General features: G+C 34.2%; 1 protein-coding gene across 1 annotated transcript; it reads left to right on the top strand.

Annotated features, from left to right (window-relative positions):
* The first annotated feature begins 8,036 nt into the window (after window positions 1–8,036).
* Window positions 8,037–9,036, top strand: LOC103599273 (olfactory receptor 13C9). Its single transcript, XM_008583389.1, has one exon. The coding sequence runs from the start codon at window positions 8,058–8,060 to the stop codon at window positions 9,012–9,014; it is 957 nt and encodes a 318-aa protein (XP_008581611.1). The 5' UTR covers window positions 8,037–8,057; the 3' UTR covers window positions 9,015–9,036.
* The last annotated feature ends 8,446 nt before the right edge of the window (window positions 9,037–17,482 follow it).

A 17,482-nucleotide genomic window follows, 5' to 3' on the forward strand; every position in this document is an offset into this window, starting at 1 on the left:
AAATGCAGAAAAAGCATTTAACAAAATTCAAAATCTCTTCATGATAAAGATTTTTAGCAAATTAGGTATAGAAGGAAAGTATCTCAAGACAATAAAAGCCATATATGGCATGCCCACTGCCAACATCATCCTGAGTGGGGAAAAGCTGAAATCCTTTCCCTTAAGAACAGGAAAAAGATGAGGATGCCCACTATCACCACTACAATTTAACACAGTGTTAGAAGTGATAGCAAGAGCAATCAGGCAAGAGAAAGAAATAAAGGGAATCCACATTGGAAAAGATGAAGTCAAACTGTTCCTGTTTGCAGATGACATGAACCTATGTGTAGAAAAACCTAATGACTCTACCAAAAGACTCTTAGAGCTGATAAACAATTTCAGTAATGTTGCAAGATATAAAATCAAGACCTCAGAATGAGTAGCATATTTATTCTCTAATAATGAACTAGCAGAAAAAGAAATCAAGAAAGTAAGCCCATTTACAATAGCCACCAAAAAAGAGAAATACCTAGAAATCAATTTAACCAAGGAGGTGAAAGATCTCTACAATGAAAACTACAAATCACTACTGAAAGAAATTAAAGAACACAAAAAGTTGGAAAGGCATTCCATGCTCATGTGTTGGCAGAACTGACATTATGAAAATGTCCATAATACCCAGAATGACCTACAGGTTCAATGGAATTCCCAGCAAGACACCAATGACATTCTTCACAGAAATAGAAAAAAACAATCCTAACATTCATATGGAAAAACAAAAGACTCTAAATAACCATAGCAATCTTGAGAGGAAAAAAAAAGCTGGAGGCATAACACTACCTGACTTAAATCTATACTACAAAGCTATAGTAACCATAACAGCATGGTACTAGCATAAAAACAGACACTCAGAACAATGAAGCAGAGTAGAGAACCCAGAAATCAACCCACATACTTACAGCCAACTGATCTCTGACAAAAGCAGCAAGAACACACATTGGGAAAAAGACTGCCTCTTCAATAAATGGTGCTGGGAAAATTTGACATCCATATGCAAAAGACTGAAACTAGACCTGCACCTCATGCCATATACCCAAATCAACTCAAAATGGATTAAAGACTGAAATATAAGACCTGTAACTATGAAACTACTAAAGGAAAACATGGGAGAAATACTTCAGGAAGTAGAATTGGGTGAACTTTATGAGTAAGACCACAAAAGCACAAACAACAGAAGAAAAAATTAATAAATGGGATTATAACAAACTAAAAAACCCGTCTGCACTGCAAAGGAAACAATCAATAGAGCAAAAAGACAACCTACAGAATGGAAGAAAATATTTGCAAACTTTACATTTGACAAGGGATTAATTTCGAGAATATATAAGGAACTCAAACAACTACCCAGTTTAAAAACAAATAACCCAAATTAAAAATGGGCAAAGGAGCTGAACAGATACCTTTTGAAGGAAGACATACAAATGGCCAACAGGTACTTGAAAAAATGCTCAATGTCACTAATCATCTGGGAAATGTAAATCAAAACCACATCGAGATATCATCTTGCCCCAGTCAGACTGGCTATTATCAAAAAAGTTTGAGAATAATAAATACTTGTGAGGATGTGGAAAAAAGGGAACTCTTCTATGCTGTTGGTGGGACTGCAAATTAGTACAGCCACTATGGAAAACAGTATGGAGTTTTCTCATACAGCTACAGAAAGTTCTACCATATGATTCTGCAATCTCACTTTTGGGTATATACCCAAAGGAATAGAAATCATCATGTTGAAGGGATGCCTGCACTCCCATGTTCATTACAGCTCTGTTTACAATAGCAAGAGTTGAAACCAACCTAAAAGTTCATTGGCAGATGACTGGATAAGGAAACTGTGGTATATATACATAATGGAATACTATTTTGCCATAAAAAAAGAATGACATCCTGCCATTTGCAGCAACATAGAAGAGTTTGGGAGAGAGAAAAGAGAAAGAAAGAACAATCACAATAATGCATTGAAGTTTTTTTATTGGTTATGAATATTCATGAGATACAAAGTTGATTGTCACCCCTCATGCCCAAGATGTGAAGGTCAGATTAATACTGGAAGCATACCCGTTACCACAAATTGCATTTGCACATTGTGTCCCTACCCAATTATCCGCAATCTCCTTCCACCTCCCCTTTCCTCCCAACTCCACTTTGTAGCCCAAAGTATGTTCTCTCCCTCTACAAGTCCAATGCACCATTGTGGTCTTTCTTTCCTTCTTTCTTTCTCTCTTAGCTCCCACTTATCAGTAAGTACAAGCAGTGTTTATCTCTCTGTGTGTTGCTTACTTCACATAAGTTTCTCCAGGCTGATCCATGTTGTTGCGACTTTCAAAAGGAGAGAACAGAATTGAGGTTACCAGAGGTGGGACAGGGGAGGGGGGTAAGGGAGAAATTGGTAAGGACCCCCAAAAATGATTACATTGTATAATATTGAATATACTAATTATCCTGCTTTGAATATCACATATTGCACACAGGTATTGATATTCAAATCTGAACCCCACAGTTATGTACAATCAATTGTGTTTCAGTAAAAAAAAAAAATAATTAGCCCAATGGATGAGGTAGTCCTTATTATATTCGAACAATGGTTTTATTTTTAATTTTTGGTATTGATATTCAAATCTGAACCCCACAGTTATGTACAATCAATTGTGTTTCAGTAAAAAAAAAAAAAATTAGCCCAATGGATGAGGTAGTCCTTATTATATTCGAACAATGGTTTTATTTTTAATTTTTTTATTGTAATGTACTGACTATACATATTTATGAGGTACAGAGATATATTTCAATACATGTATACAATGTGTGATGATCAAATAACAGTAATTAGCATATTCATCATTACAAAACTTAACCATTTCTTTGTGATGAGGACATTTGATCTCTTCTAGCCATTTGATAACGTGCAGTAAATTATTGTTAATTATAGATGGCTAACTCAACTGTATACCAACAGAATTTGTTTTTTCTATCTAGTCAAACAATGGTTTTGGTTAGAATACAGGATTTATCTTGTGATAGTCATTTTCCAGCAGATAATTTTGCTCCCTAATTAAACGATGATCAACACAAAAGAGAGTTTCTAATCTTACTCATTTTGGAAAGGAGTGCTCTCATATAATTCAAGCTTCCTTAAACTATGCAGGCTTATAAAAACAGCAGGAAAGGATGGATAGGCCAAGAAATATTTCTATTTGGTCCTGTTTGTGATTGGAATTTGATTGACTATAGGAGCATAGTTATTTTAGTCAGTTTTGTGTTGCTATAACAGAAATACCTGAGACTGGGTAATTTATAAGGAAAATTTGGCTTATGATTCTGGGACAGCTGCGTCTGACATGGGCCTCAGGCTGCTTCTACTCATGGTGGAAAGTGGCAGGGAGCCAGTGGGTACAAGAAGATCACATGGTGAGAGGAAGCAAGAGAGAGAGAGAGAGAAGGTGCCAGGGTCTTTTTAAGCAATGAGCTCTCGCGGAACTAATAGAGCGAGAACTCACTCATTAACCCCCCCTCCCCCAGGGAGAGCATTAATCCATTCATGAGGGGTCCGCCCCCATGACTCAATCAGTTTCCAACACTGCCACATTGGAGATCCAATTTCCACATGAGTTTTGGAGGGGACAGCACATCCAAACTCCATCAACAATCAACCTACTCTGAGTCAGCCAGCAAAATTCTGATAGAGGCTTTGATTGTTTGTACTGAATCTGTTTCAGTGAAGGTATACATCAAGTGAAATGTAGTTTCTTCTTTTAGCTGCTCCAAAATGTTTATTGCTATTTGAAAATTACTTTCAGAAAATAATTATTTTATTCTGAGAGTAAGGTAGTACATTTGGTACTCTAACATCCTCGAAATGGTTGCTGCCAAAAGATTTTACTTCTATGGGATCCACCCATCTCTTTTGATACTTAAAAAAAAAAAAGATAATTAATTGCATATAGGCCATTATTTGTATTTTTCTTGCAATGTTGGAGTAATTTCTTTAAGAAGCAATTGATAGTTTCCAAATGTTTGATCCTTCAAAGAGCACTGTGTTGAATACCTTTGTGCTGAAAACTTTTCCTGTATTTATGTTTACTTCTCTAAGGTGGAGTTGCATAATATGTTTGGGTAAAAAGAATAAAAAATTTAAGATTATGAATAGTTCCTAATAAATTATTTCCCATGGGACTTATAGTATTGAATAGTTTTGCTATCACTGAGTGCTGCCTTTTGAAGCATTTTTTAATATCTGTCAATTTTAATAATGAGGAATTATGAAATCATCATAGTATATTCATTTAATGAACTATTTGTAACTATTAAATAATATTTTTGAAGAATCTGTATTAATATAAAAATATTTATGTTTATATGAGTATAGTTAAGTAAAAGAAAAACAAAACAGTATTCAGTATTGTTTGCAAAATGAAAACCTAAACCAAGAAACTTATTCAAAATAAAGACTGGAAAAATATTTAAAAAAGGAATCATGGTATCTTTTCTGAAATTTCCAAATTTCTAAGATAAGTATGGATACAAAAAAAAGATAATTAAAAGAAAAAGAGAAAAACATTGAAGTAGGTGCCTAGTTATGATGGAAAGATTAACTCAGCAAAAATGTAAATCTCAATTTAAATAGGCAATTTTTTTAGTATCTAGAGTTCCACTGAATACTGATTAGGATGTTTTCTGTATTCTAGGTTATGATAGAAGGGATAACTATACTTAAATTTTTTTTTGGTGGGGGGCACTTTAATGGACCATTTGGTTCTATAAAATTGTGACCTATGTCCCAGCTTTAATGAAATAGGTTGAAAAATATAATAATTAAAACTTTGCCAAAAAAAGTAAAAAAAAATCTCATTAACTTAAAACACAAGGATGTGACTGATTTGTAGGCTTTATTTAAGCAACGTTGCATAGGAGATTTACGAGGACCCTTATAACTTGGGAAGAAATGGATAAAGAGCTCTGTTCTTGAAGCCCACCTTTCCTATTCTTTTTCAAAATAAAATAGTTAAAGCAAAACAAAACAATAACAACAAAATTCTCTGTTCTTGGGAAGGAAACTTAGCCACTTGGTGGCAGACGAGGACTTGAGAGGATGGCAAGGAAGCAATTCCTTGTGATCAGATATGGTCGATGAACTTCAGAAACAATGTTGGACACTTGGTTTTAGCTTGTTTCCTCTTCAGTGCTGTGATTTTCCCCATTATCTCCAGACCTTTAGTCGAATCTGTTTTACCTGAGTTAGTGGTTCTGTGGTTAACAAATTGTGCTCATTGTGTGCATGAAGCACTTCAAGGAAGGAGACTGTCTGCAAGTGATGAGATGGCCAACTTGTGGAGAACATGTGGGAATATACACAGACACACACACATGCATACATTTATTTACCATCACCTCCTAATAGTTTAATTAGGTAGTACTCTGATGCCACTTAATCTGGGTGATAGGTATATCTGTTTAGGTGAATTCTTTGGAAATGCCTACAATATGGAGTGGGATGGAGTTATAAATACTTGTAGAGTTACAATAAGAAAACTAAATAGCTTCTAGGTTTTCACTGTATGGTTTAAAAATATCTGAATTTGTTGTGAATTTCAAAATGTCATTTACAATAGCATGTAAATTCCAAGTTTCAGAGCCAAACAGAATCAATTTTAAATTATTTTACATTAAAGCCCATTTTTTCTTTACTCACTATTTTAACAAATATGAATTAGATAACTTAATACATATAAAATCCTTATAAAAATGCCTGGAAAATTTTAATCTATTATTATTGTTATTGTTAATAACCAAGAATTAAGGTAGCCTAAGTCCTTTCTACTATATTACCAACAAGACCTGATAGGATGAACAAAGGTCTGGACAAAGTCATTAGAATATATTTGTAGTAAGGACCTCAGCAGTATATAACAACAAATTGAGAATGATATAAGAAATGTCCTCAAGATTTCTGATTGGTTATTTAAAGTACAGTAATAAGTCTAATATAATTAAGTCTTTAATGCATTATTTTTGAAGTTTTCAAAAAGTTTTGAACATCTTTCCACTGAAACAATTTAAAGTTATGCCTTAGAAAATTGCAAAAGCCTCTGAGAGCAAGAGATATTTAAATTGCCTCCCTGAGCATAAAGAAGATTCTTTGGAGAATTTCCTCAGCCTTCACAATGGGACAGTGTTTCCACCTGAGCTTCAAGCACAAATGAAATGTGCCATATTATCAAACTGAGCTGCCCAATATTTGTTCTTTTACTTTTGAACTAGCAGAACCAAAATATACTCCCTTTGTAAACATATTTGACTGTAATGTATAGAAAGCTTTGAGACAATTTAGAACTAGTACCTTTGTCATCAATGTTTTTTAGATAATACATCCTGTGACATTATGGCTTCCAAATGGTAATCTCTTCTTCAGAAATTCATCAGCCTCATGGAAAATCTTGTAGAATAGTCTGCAAATAGAAGATCAAGGCAAAACAATTCACTGTGTGTTGCAACCTAGGAGGTGAGTCAACCTTCCATTTAGAGGTAATTGCTTAAAATATACAAATAACACAAATTCAAGGGGGAGTCAGTCTTATAAACTGAGATGAAATAAGCCGTTTATTTTGCGAATAAGATATTTCTTAGTAGGAAGAGTGTGTAGAGAATAGGAATAAAAAATTTCAAGAGAATTGTCTTGGGTACAGTTAGAAAATTGAGAAAAAAATGAAGAAATGTGACCAAAAGAGAAGCTGCAAATCCAAAATAATTTGAACATCCAAAACAGGTAATGTTTAGGTCTATAATTTCTAACTGGTAATAAAGATTCATTTGGTCAAAGTTTAATTTCCTGGTCTTTGCTTTGTTACAAGTGTCTATATACCTAATAGTATCATTTCTCTTTGGTCCAATGAGATTGTTGCACAATAGTCAGCAGACCTGCCCTCATGATCCAGAATGTAAAGCAGGCTGTTGTCACCAAAGTTCTGATTCTGTAGCAATTCACCTCATAGCACCAACTCAGTTTTGTCTGGTTCGGTTCAGCAAATGTTTGTCTGGTGCTGATCATGAATAGACAATGTTCTAGCAGGATTCTTGTCCTGGAGCTTCTAACTAGGGGTGATATTTTGTGCACTTTATTACTTGTTCTTGAATACGTATTTGAATTTATTTGAAAAGGAAATGAAGAGGAGCAATGAATCTTTAATAAGAAGCATTTTAACTTTATGTTTGCATGGGTATTTGGGGGATTGTTTTGAATATATAAAATTTTTTTGTTGTTGGTAATGCATTCGTATGGTGTCTATAGATGTAATTTGTGAGACACATACATAAACACACAGTCAGGCACACAATAAACACTGGTTGGGTGCATTTCTGACTATTCTCCCTTCAGATTGACAGATTCACATAGGTTACTGTTGAGTTCTCCTGATCTGGTAACCAGGCTATATTTTTAAAATAATTTATTAAATCTCTAATATATTACATTCTGTATTGTTTTTCTAATTCACAGAAAAGTTTCAGAAAAGAATGGGCCACAAGCAGGCAGGCTTGAGTTTGAGCCTAGGATCTGCTACATATTAGTTACATGACTTTAGGCTTAACTCTCTTACTTTAGGTTTCCTTATCTTTATTTTTTTATTTTTTATGTTATTTATTCTTTCTTTCTATCTTTATATTTTTAAAATTTTAACTTCTCAGTATACATTGTTGTTGATTTTCGTGACCCTTTATCCATTCCTCTTTAAAATAATATTGTGGGGGTTAAATGAGGTAACATAAAAAAAATTGCAAAGTTCCTGGCTCAGAATTAGTGATCAATACAATAGCCCTCCCTTATACTTCTTTTCTGACATTGTTTATTTTTTATTCTTTTCCCTTTTCTCCCTTCTTTCCCTTCACTATTTTCTTTCTTCCTTCCTCTTATTGGGTTTGTAGCAAATTTCTATATTTGTACATTGGTATTCTTGGACTTACCTTAGTAAAGAAATTATTTTTATTTTTGAAATTCTTTGACTTCTCACAGGTAAAAGGGAGAGAGTAAAATGGAATGGGGAAACCAAACCATTCTGGTGGAATTTTTTCTGAAGGGGCTTTCTGGTTACCCAAGGCTTGAACTACTCTTTTTCCTGCTGATCCTAGTGATGTATGTGGTCATCCTTCTGGGCAATGGAACCCTCATCTTAATCAGCATTCTGGACTCTCACCTTCACACCCCTATGTACTTCTTCCTGGGGAACCTCTCCTTCTTGGACATCTGCTACACCACCACCTCCATTCCCCCCACGCTGGTGAGATTCCTGTCAGAAAGAAAGACCATTTCCTTCTCTGGCTGTGCAGTGCAGATGTTCCTTGGTTTGGCGATGGGGACAACGGAATGTGTGCTCCTGGGCATGATGGCCTTTGACCGCTATGTGGCTATCTGCAACCCTCTGAGATATCCCGTCATCATGAGCAAGGATTCCTATGTGACCATGACAGCTGGGTCATGGTTTGCAGGGGCTGTAAACTCTGCAGTACAAACTGCGTTTGTGGTACAATTGCCTTTCTGCAGGAATAATGTCATCAATCATTTCTCCTGTGAAATTCTGGCTGTCATGAAATTGGCCTGTGCAGACATCTCAGGCAATGAGTTCATCATGCTCGTGGCCACGACATTGTTCACATTGATGCCACTGCTCTTTATTGTCATTTCTTACTCATTTATCATTTCCAGCATCCTCAAGATCCACTCCTCTGAGGGGAGAAGCAAAGCCTTCTCTACCTGCTCATCCCATCTGACTGTGGTGATCATATTCTATGGGGCTATTCTGTTCATGTACATGAAGCCCAAGTCTACAGAGACACTTAATTCTGATGACTTGGACGCTACCGACAAACTCATATCCATGTTCTATGGGGTGATGACTCCCATGATGAATCCTTTAATCTATAGTCTTAGGAACAAGGATGTGAAAGAGGCAGTGAAACACCTATTGAACAGAAGGTTCCTTAGCAAGTGAGTAAAAAATATATTGGATTATGAACACATTGGATATTGTTAAAAATTGAGTATCATGATGGAATTTTGGTTATTTTTACTGTTTCCTTTGCACTTTCATATATTATGTTAAAATTTTTATTATGAGATTTAGCATTTGAAAATTATTGCATGGTCACTATAGAAAAGTTTCAACATACAGGGCAATAGGTTGAGGAAGAGAAAGAAATCATCTAATACCGTAACACTAGGAGATGGCCAATTTCTAACATTTTGAACAGCATCTTTCATTTTCTGTATTTTTTACTCTGTTGGAATTGGGTGTGATATGCCTTTTTATGGTCACATTTTTACAGAACATTATTTCCTAGGCAGTATTTTGTTACATTTTTCAAAACAAATAAAGATCTCCATTGCAATAAAACAAAACAAAACTGAAAACCCCAAAAATACTGCACCCACATTTTCCAGTCGAGAGCCTTGTGTTGTAGTTTCACAGTTATCTCCATTTTTTTAAAGACATTAAATAAAAGCCATTAAATAAATTGTGGAGTATTTATTTTTCTCAGTGGGGCTCTGAGCATCTGGGACTATTGATGGAGCAGATAAATAGAGTATAAGGGTGAGGCCTGTGAAATCAATCAGGATATCCTTATTTTATCTCCTTTCTTTGCTCCAGCTTATACTTGTATGTTTGCTTTAGTATAAAGATCATTTTGCCAAATTAAACACGGGTTTGAAAATCAGTCTTTTGGTCCATATAATAACTTGGACGAGTGTTGGGTTGAGTGGAGCATCATATCAGTGCTCATGTAGAAGCAGCCACATTTCTTTGCTATCCTCAGGAAATTCCAACTTTTCCAAGTTTTACAAGAACATCAAGTTCTTGACTTTTAGTGAGAATACCTGTATTCAGTGTCTTGTCTCTCTTCCTAACTAGCCTTGTGACCTTGGTGATCTGAAGAAGTGGAGGATTGGGGGACTGTTTTCTCCTAAACTTTTTACTCTATCCGAAGAACACTTCAAATTCACAGCCTAAGGTGAATAAGAAAGTGTGTTCAGCAGTGAGCCACGTTCTAGGAAATGCATTTGGCTGAATAAATTTTATTCTGATGGATCAGTGAATTCAGAGGATATTGAGCATAAACATATTTTACATAGACACGTAAGAGTTAAATGTTTGTGAAATCTTTGGGTATAGTCACTCATTTTATCTTACCAAATTTACCTCTTAATTTTAGTTATACAGTCATGAACTATATTTAATTCTATCTAGCTTCCATCATAGTTACTTAATGATTACATTTGATGAGAAGGGCCGAGACCATTGATATATCAGATTCATGCTCTGACAGAGTAGGCTTTGAGAACTTATTAGTTTCCTAACACCAGCTCAGAGGACTCTCTTCCCCTCTAAGAATTCCAGGTAGGTGGAAGACTTCTGAGAGTCAGGCATTTTATGTTGACCCACAAGTCATCTTGGATACTCAGAGCTGATTTTGGTTTTCCTCACAGTTGAAGTCAAACACTCATAAACTCTCAGAGATGACTTATCTAACTCCTAGTATTATATCAGGTTTATACATTTTTGATAGAAAATTAAAGCAAGTAGAAATTTTAAAGCACATACTTTTCCTCACAGGTGAAGACCATGAGTGTTTTTTTTTTTTCTTTTTCCTCATAGAGGTGTAGAATCAAGATCTGAAGAAAAGAAAGGCATGGCACCTGTCCTGTATTCACGTGTTCAAATTTGCTGGGCAAATACACAATCTATAATGCTGATATAATGCCTTATGTTAATACTTGAGTCTCCAGAGGATTTTTCATTCAGAAAATTTATTTTGAAAACTTATGGACAATGATTTTGTTGTTGTTAGCAACTTTTTTTTTTTTTANTGAATCCTTTAATCTATAGTCTTAGGAACAAGGATGTGAAAGAGGCAGTGAAACACCTATTGAACAGAAGGTTCCTTAGCAAGTGAGTAAAAAATATATTGGATTATGAACACATTGGATATTGTTAAAAATTGAGTATCATGATGGAATTTTGGTTATTTTTACTGTTTCATTTGCACTTTCATATATTATGTTAAAATTTTTATTATGAGATTTAGCATTTGAAAATTATTGCATGGTCACTATAGAAAAGTTTCAACATACAGGGCAATAGGTTGAGGAAGAGAAAGAAATCATCTAATACTGTAACACTAGGAGATGGCCAATTTCTAACATTTTGAACAGCATCTTTCATTTTCTGTATTTTTTACTCTGTTGGAATTGGGTGTGATATGCCTTTTTATGGTCACATTTTTACAGAACATTATTTCCTAGGCAGTATTTTGTTACATTTTTCAAAACAAATAAAGATCTCCATTGCAATAAAACAAAACAAAACTGAAAACCCCAAAAATACTGCACCCACATTTTCCAGTCGAGAGCCTTGTGTTGTAGTTTCACAGTTATCTCCATTTTTTTAAAGACATTAAATAAAAGCCATTAAATAAATTGTGGAGTATTTATTTTTCTCAGTGGGGCTCTGAGCATCTGGGACTATTGATGGAGCAGATAAATAGAGTATAAGGGTGAGGCCTGTGAAATCAATCAGGATATCCTTATTTTATCTCCTTTCTTTGCTCCAGCTTTTTTCTCAGTGGGGCTCTGAGCATCTGGGACTATTGATGGAGCAGATAAATAGAGTATAAGAGTGAGGCCTGTGAAATCAATCAGGATATCCTTATTTTATCTCCTTTCTTTGCTCCAGCTTATACTTGTATGTTTGCTTTAGTATAAAGATCATTTTGCCAAATTAAACACGGGTTTGAAAATCAGTCTTTTGGTCCATATAATAACTTGGACGAGTGTTGGGTTGAGTGGAGCATCATATCAGTGCTCATGTAGAAGCAGCCACATTTCTTTGCTATCCTCAGGAAATTCCAACTTTTCCAAGTTTTACAAGAACATCAAGTTCTTGACTTTTAGTGAGAATACCTGTATTCAGTGTCTTGTCTCTCTTCCTAACTAGCCTTGTGACCTTGGTGATCTGAAGAAGTGGAGGATTGGGGGACTGTTTTCTCCTAAACTTTTTACTCTATCCGAAGAACACTTCAAATTCACAGCCTAAGGTGAATAAGAAAGTGTGTTCAGCAGTGAGCCACGTTCTAGGAAATGCATTTGGCTGAATAAATTTTATTCTGATGGATCAGTGAATTCAGAGGATATTGAGCATAAACATATTTTACATAGACACGTAAGAGTTAAATGTTTGTGAAATCTTTGGGTATAGTCACTCATTTTATCTTACCAAATTTACCTCTTAATTTTAGTTATACAGTCATGAACTATATTTAATTCTATCTAGCTTCCATCATAGTTACTTAATGATTACATTTGATGAGAAGGGCCGAGACCATTGATATATCAGATTCATGCTCTGACAGAGTAGGCTTTGAGAACTTATTAGTTTCCTAACACCAGCTCAGAGGACTCTCTTCCCCTCTAAGAATTCCAGGTAGGTGGAAGACTTCTGAGAGTCAGGCATTTTATGTTGACCCACAAGTCATCTTGGATACTCAGAGCTGATTTTGGTTTTCCTCACAGTTGAAGTCAAACACTCATAAACTCTCAGAGATGACTTATCTAACTCCTAGTATTATATCAGGTTTATACATTTTTGATAGAAAATTAAAGCAAGTAGAAATTTTAAAGCACATACTTTTCCTCACAGGTGAAGACCATGAGTGTTTTTTTTTTTTCTTTTTCCTCATAGAGGTGTAGAATCAAGATCTGAAGAAAAGAAAGGCATGGCACCTGTCCTGTATTCACGTGTTCAAATTTGCTGGGCAAATACACAATCTATAATGCTGATATAATGCCTTATGTTAATACTTGAGTCTCCAGAGGATTTTTCATTCAGAAGTAGAAATTTTAAAGCACATACTTTTCCTCACAGGTGAAGACCATGAGTGTTTTTTTTTTTTTCTTTTTCCTCATAGAGGTGTAGAATCAAGATCTGAAGAAAAGAAAGGCATGGCACCTGTCCTGTATTCATGTGTTCAAATTTGCTGGGCAAATACGCAATCTATAATGCTGATATAATGCCTTATGTTAATACTTGAGTCTCCAGAGGATTTTTCATTCAGAAATTTTATTTTGAAAACTTATGGACAATGATTTTGTTGTTGTTAGCAACTTTTTTTTTTTTTTAAACTTTGGAATATATGAGATAAACTTATCTGGTACACCAGATGTGCACCAGTGTATGTATATATGTGTTCCGGTGTGACTTTTTTTTTAACCAGATTGCAAAATCTACAAGGGTAGAGATTTCCTGATATCCCCCTTCTCTCTACCCCCATTACATTCAATTTAGGACATGAGGTATAGAATATGATTTAATATATATTTCAAATCCATGAATGAAAAAACTGTATGGAAGGAGGTGTAACAAGAGAGAGGCATGTACCTTTATATTTCACTCAAGTCCCCAAACAGGGTCATGGTTAGGAATTAAGAGCATAGACAGAGCAGAAAAGCCAAGATTATACATCTTTTTCAGTACACTTTTATGCCTGCCCAATTTTCAGATATTCTAAGCTTGAGCTCATGCTAATTTTTATGGTCCCAGGGGCTTTTGAAATGGGCTTAAAATGAAAATGCAGCAATGTATTTATTGGTTAACAGCTAATTCACATACATGATCGCACTAAAATCTTATGATGTGGACAACAGTGTCACTATTTCATACAAAGCTTAGGGAAGTTAGCGTACCTTGCTCAAGCCCCACAGCATGCGAGTTATAGAGGAACATACACACCCTGCTATTCTTTCTCAAGTTCATTATTCTTTTTTACTACAGCATGTTGCTTTTCCAATTTTCTAGTCATGACATCTAACACCAGTGTCTCTCAGCAGCACATCTAAAATGATCAAAGAAACTATTACATGCATCTCAACTTTCATCACAAGTATATTCAAATGTCTTAAAAATCACTTTGAAAAAGGAAATTAATTTAGTTCCTTTTAAAATAGCCTTGACATCATCACGTGTTGTGTACAAAAATGATGCTTGATCACAATTTATAGGAATTAAGTCTTAAATTAGGAGAAGACCTGAAGTTAATTGGGATACTAAGGGAGGAGAGATTTGACATTAGCACTAACCTTCCAGAAAAGACTCTATAAGGAATAGAAAGATTTTTCGTGGTGTTTCAGTAGAGGTAACACTTACATTACAAAAATGGATGTGTTTTTAATTTATGGTTATATAAATAACATTTTGTTTTTAAAATTATAAAATGTTCTAATGGATCTTGTTCCTTAAAGTCTTGTTTTTCATCCTTTTGTAAAAATCACTTTCTAGGTAGGGTTAGATCTTATGCATGTTAGGTTTCACGTATCTGGAATCTTCTGGGAATGTAGCATTATTTATTACTGGGCTTGTTTACTCATTTATTTAAGGAATATTTATTGAGTAGCTACTGAAAGCTGGGCACTGTGCTAGCTACCAGGCATACCGACTTAAATAAAAGAAGAATCTTTAGTGGGGAAAACGAACATGGAACTTGGAGCCAAAGTGATGAAATACAGAACTGAGGTTGGGAAGACAATCACTGCCTGAATGTTCTGGCATAGTGTTCTGGGGGCTTCTCGATTTAGTCAGAGAAGTACTCACTCAGTTGAGCAAAATAAGTGACCATGGTACTCAGCAGAACCATTCTCGTGAAGGGCACAAGCAGAAGAGTTGAAGCCTCTCTCAAAATGCTTGCAGGCATAGGACTTTGGGTGGAAGACACAAATAGAATATAGATGCACTTATTTTTGAGTAAATGTGAGATGCCCTTCAGAGAATCCCAAATATAAAACAACTATTCCCACTGTCTGGTATATTTCCAACTTCTCCTTTGGTACTGACTTGGCCTATAAACATGCTCTATTCTCTCCTAATTAAAAAATAACAAAAACAGAACAATATCAACCGAACAATACCCTTTTCTAGCCTCTGTCCAGCCTCTGTCTAGCTTCCAATTTTCCTACTGTTTTTAACCAAGCTGTTTGAAATGAAACGTAACACTACTGTCCAATTATTCATCTTTTTAATTGTTTAACTCAATACAATATGGCCCTGCTATTATAAAGGTTTGTATGGTCAAATTTAATGCATAATTTTTAGTCCTTATCTTACTTGATCTCTCTGTAGAATTTATGCCTTTTTTTAGATCACAACTACCTTTAATTTATATATATCTAAAATTTTTAAATATGCATTTGTTGTAAAATAGTCAAGCACTACAAGATGTACAAGGTAGAAATTGTAGTTTTATATGAATTTATGTATAATTTATAATACATATTTCTATAATTTATATGCAATAATTAATATTGCTGTATATATGTAAATACACTTTCAGAGTATACATGTGTTTAATAAATATTTTAAACTATTACATATTTAATATTTATTTTTCTACAATTGGCTTTTTTACTTAAAACATATTGTTCTCTTTCCACGATGTTTATGTATATATACATAGGTATTTTTAGGAGATGCTTACTATTTCAATGTATGGATGTAGCAAAGTATATGACTGATCCCTTTAGATGGACATTTGTAGCAGTTTGCACTATTTCAGTATTACAAACGATGCTATTTAACAGAAAGCAATTTATTTTTTGTATACTAATATTGGTACAAACATGGAAAGCTAAAATGTAGGTAAATATATAACTGACTTTTCTTCTCCACTTTAGTTTTCTAAATTGTCTTTGATAGTGGAAGGAAAAATTAAACAGTAAAAAAACCTAAACAATTTAATTAGATATTCTTAGGCTAGAGTTGAAGAGACATTTTATTGAAGGTAATAAATAAGCACATGAAAAGATGCTCAGTGTCAGTAGCCATGAGAAATACAAACCCAAACCACAATAACATACCACTTCACATCCATTAGGATGGCTATAATTCAAAAAATAAGCAATAACATGAAAGTCTTGGCAGAGTATAGAGAAATTGGAACCCTCAAATATTGCTGGTGAGAATGAAAATAGGTGGTTGTTTTGGAAAATGTTTTTCAATTCCTCAAAAAGTTAAACATAGTTACTATATGACCAAAGAATTCCACTACAAGGTATATTTCCAAGAGATATGAAAACATATACACACAAAAACTTGTACACAAATGTTCACAGCAACATTACTCCTAATAGCTGAAAAAATGGAAAGAGCCCAAATATCTGTATCCTTTTAAACTCAAAACTTTAGAAATGGAACAGTGATTATTGACTCTGCCTCTGAATAATTAAAGGATGTGTGCTCTTACACAAACTTCTTTCACTCTTTCCTTCCACATATTTGTTGGCACTATAATCATCAAATTTTTGTTTTATTTTATGTAAATTTTCTTTCAAAGTTTATAACAATTATATTCTTTGTTAGAGTTGCAATTCTACAATTATTTTTAAATATGTCTGTATTCCAAGGTAATTACTAGTCTTTCCATATCACAATTTCCCCATCTGTGGTTTCTTACCGTATTTATTTACTAGCTGTATTCATCTATTAGCTGTCTGGATTATGTTTCATATATATGTATACACACACACACACACACACTGAGTTTTTGCATACTTGTTTTTATATTGAACAATACTGGACTGGGCATAGAATTCTTGAGTTATAACTTTTTCCTTTTCCCCCCACTGGTACATAACTTCTTTATTGTATGGCATCCAATGTCACTGACAAGAGGGCTAATGCCATTCTGATGCTTTTTATTCCTTTCTAAGTGATTTCTTTTTATTTGTGTTCTTCTGCTTGACTATTTGAAGGGTTCCTTTTTATCCCCTAAAGTTAAATTTATTTATCAAGGTGGTTTTGACAATGATTTACTGCATGTTGTAAAGTGACTAGAAGAGAGATCAAATGTTCATATCACAAAGAAATGATTGTTTTGCAATGATGAATGGGCTAATTACCTTGATTAGATTAGCTCATATTGTTTACATGTATTGAAATATAATTCTGTATTCCATAAATATTTACAATCAATATGTTTCAATAAAAAATTAATTTAAAAAGATATGTCTTGATTTTTGTTTTGCTCTATTGATTTTTTTTCCTGGAACATGTTGAACTATTTTCACTCAATTCGATTCAATTAATTTGATTCAATTTCAATTTAGCAAATATTTATTAAGCACCCTCTAGCTGCTTAGGGTAGATACAACAATGAATAAAATAAAGAGCCTTGCCTTTGTGGAGCATATATTTTTGAGGGGAAGATGGTCAATAAACAATAACATAGTAAGCGAATAAATAAGTAAATAATTAAACAAAGTATGTGGGAAGTTAGAAAGTACTATGATCTGTGGAAAAAAGAAACTATAGAGCAGGATAAAGGAGATGGAAGTGCTGGAGTCTGGGGAAGTAAATTGCAGTATTGAAAAGGATAGTCAGCATAGATCTCATTTAGAAGGTGACATCTGAGCAAAGTC

Source organism: Galeopterus variegatus, unplaced genomic scaffold (assembly GCF_000696425.1).
Source record: "Galeopterus variegatus unplaced genomic scaffold, G_variegatus-3.0.2 Scaffold2900, whole genome shotgun sequence".
Taxonomy (NCBI): Eukaryota; Metazoa; Chordata; class Mammalia; order Dermoptera; family Cynocephalidae; genus Galeopterus; species Galeopterus variegatus.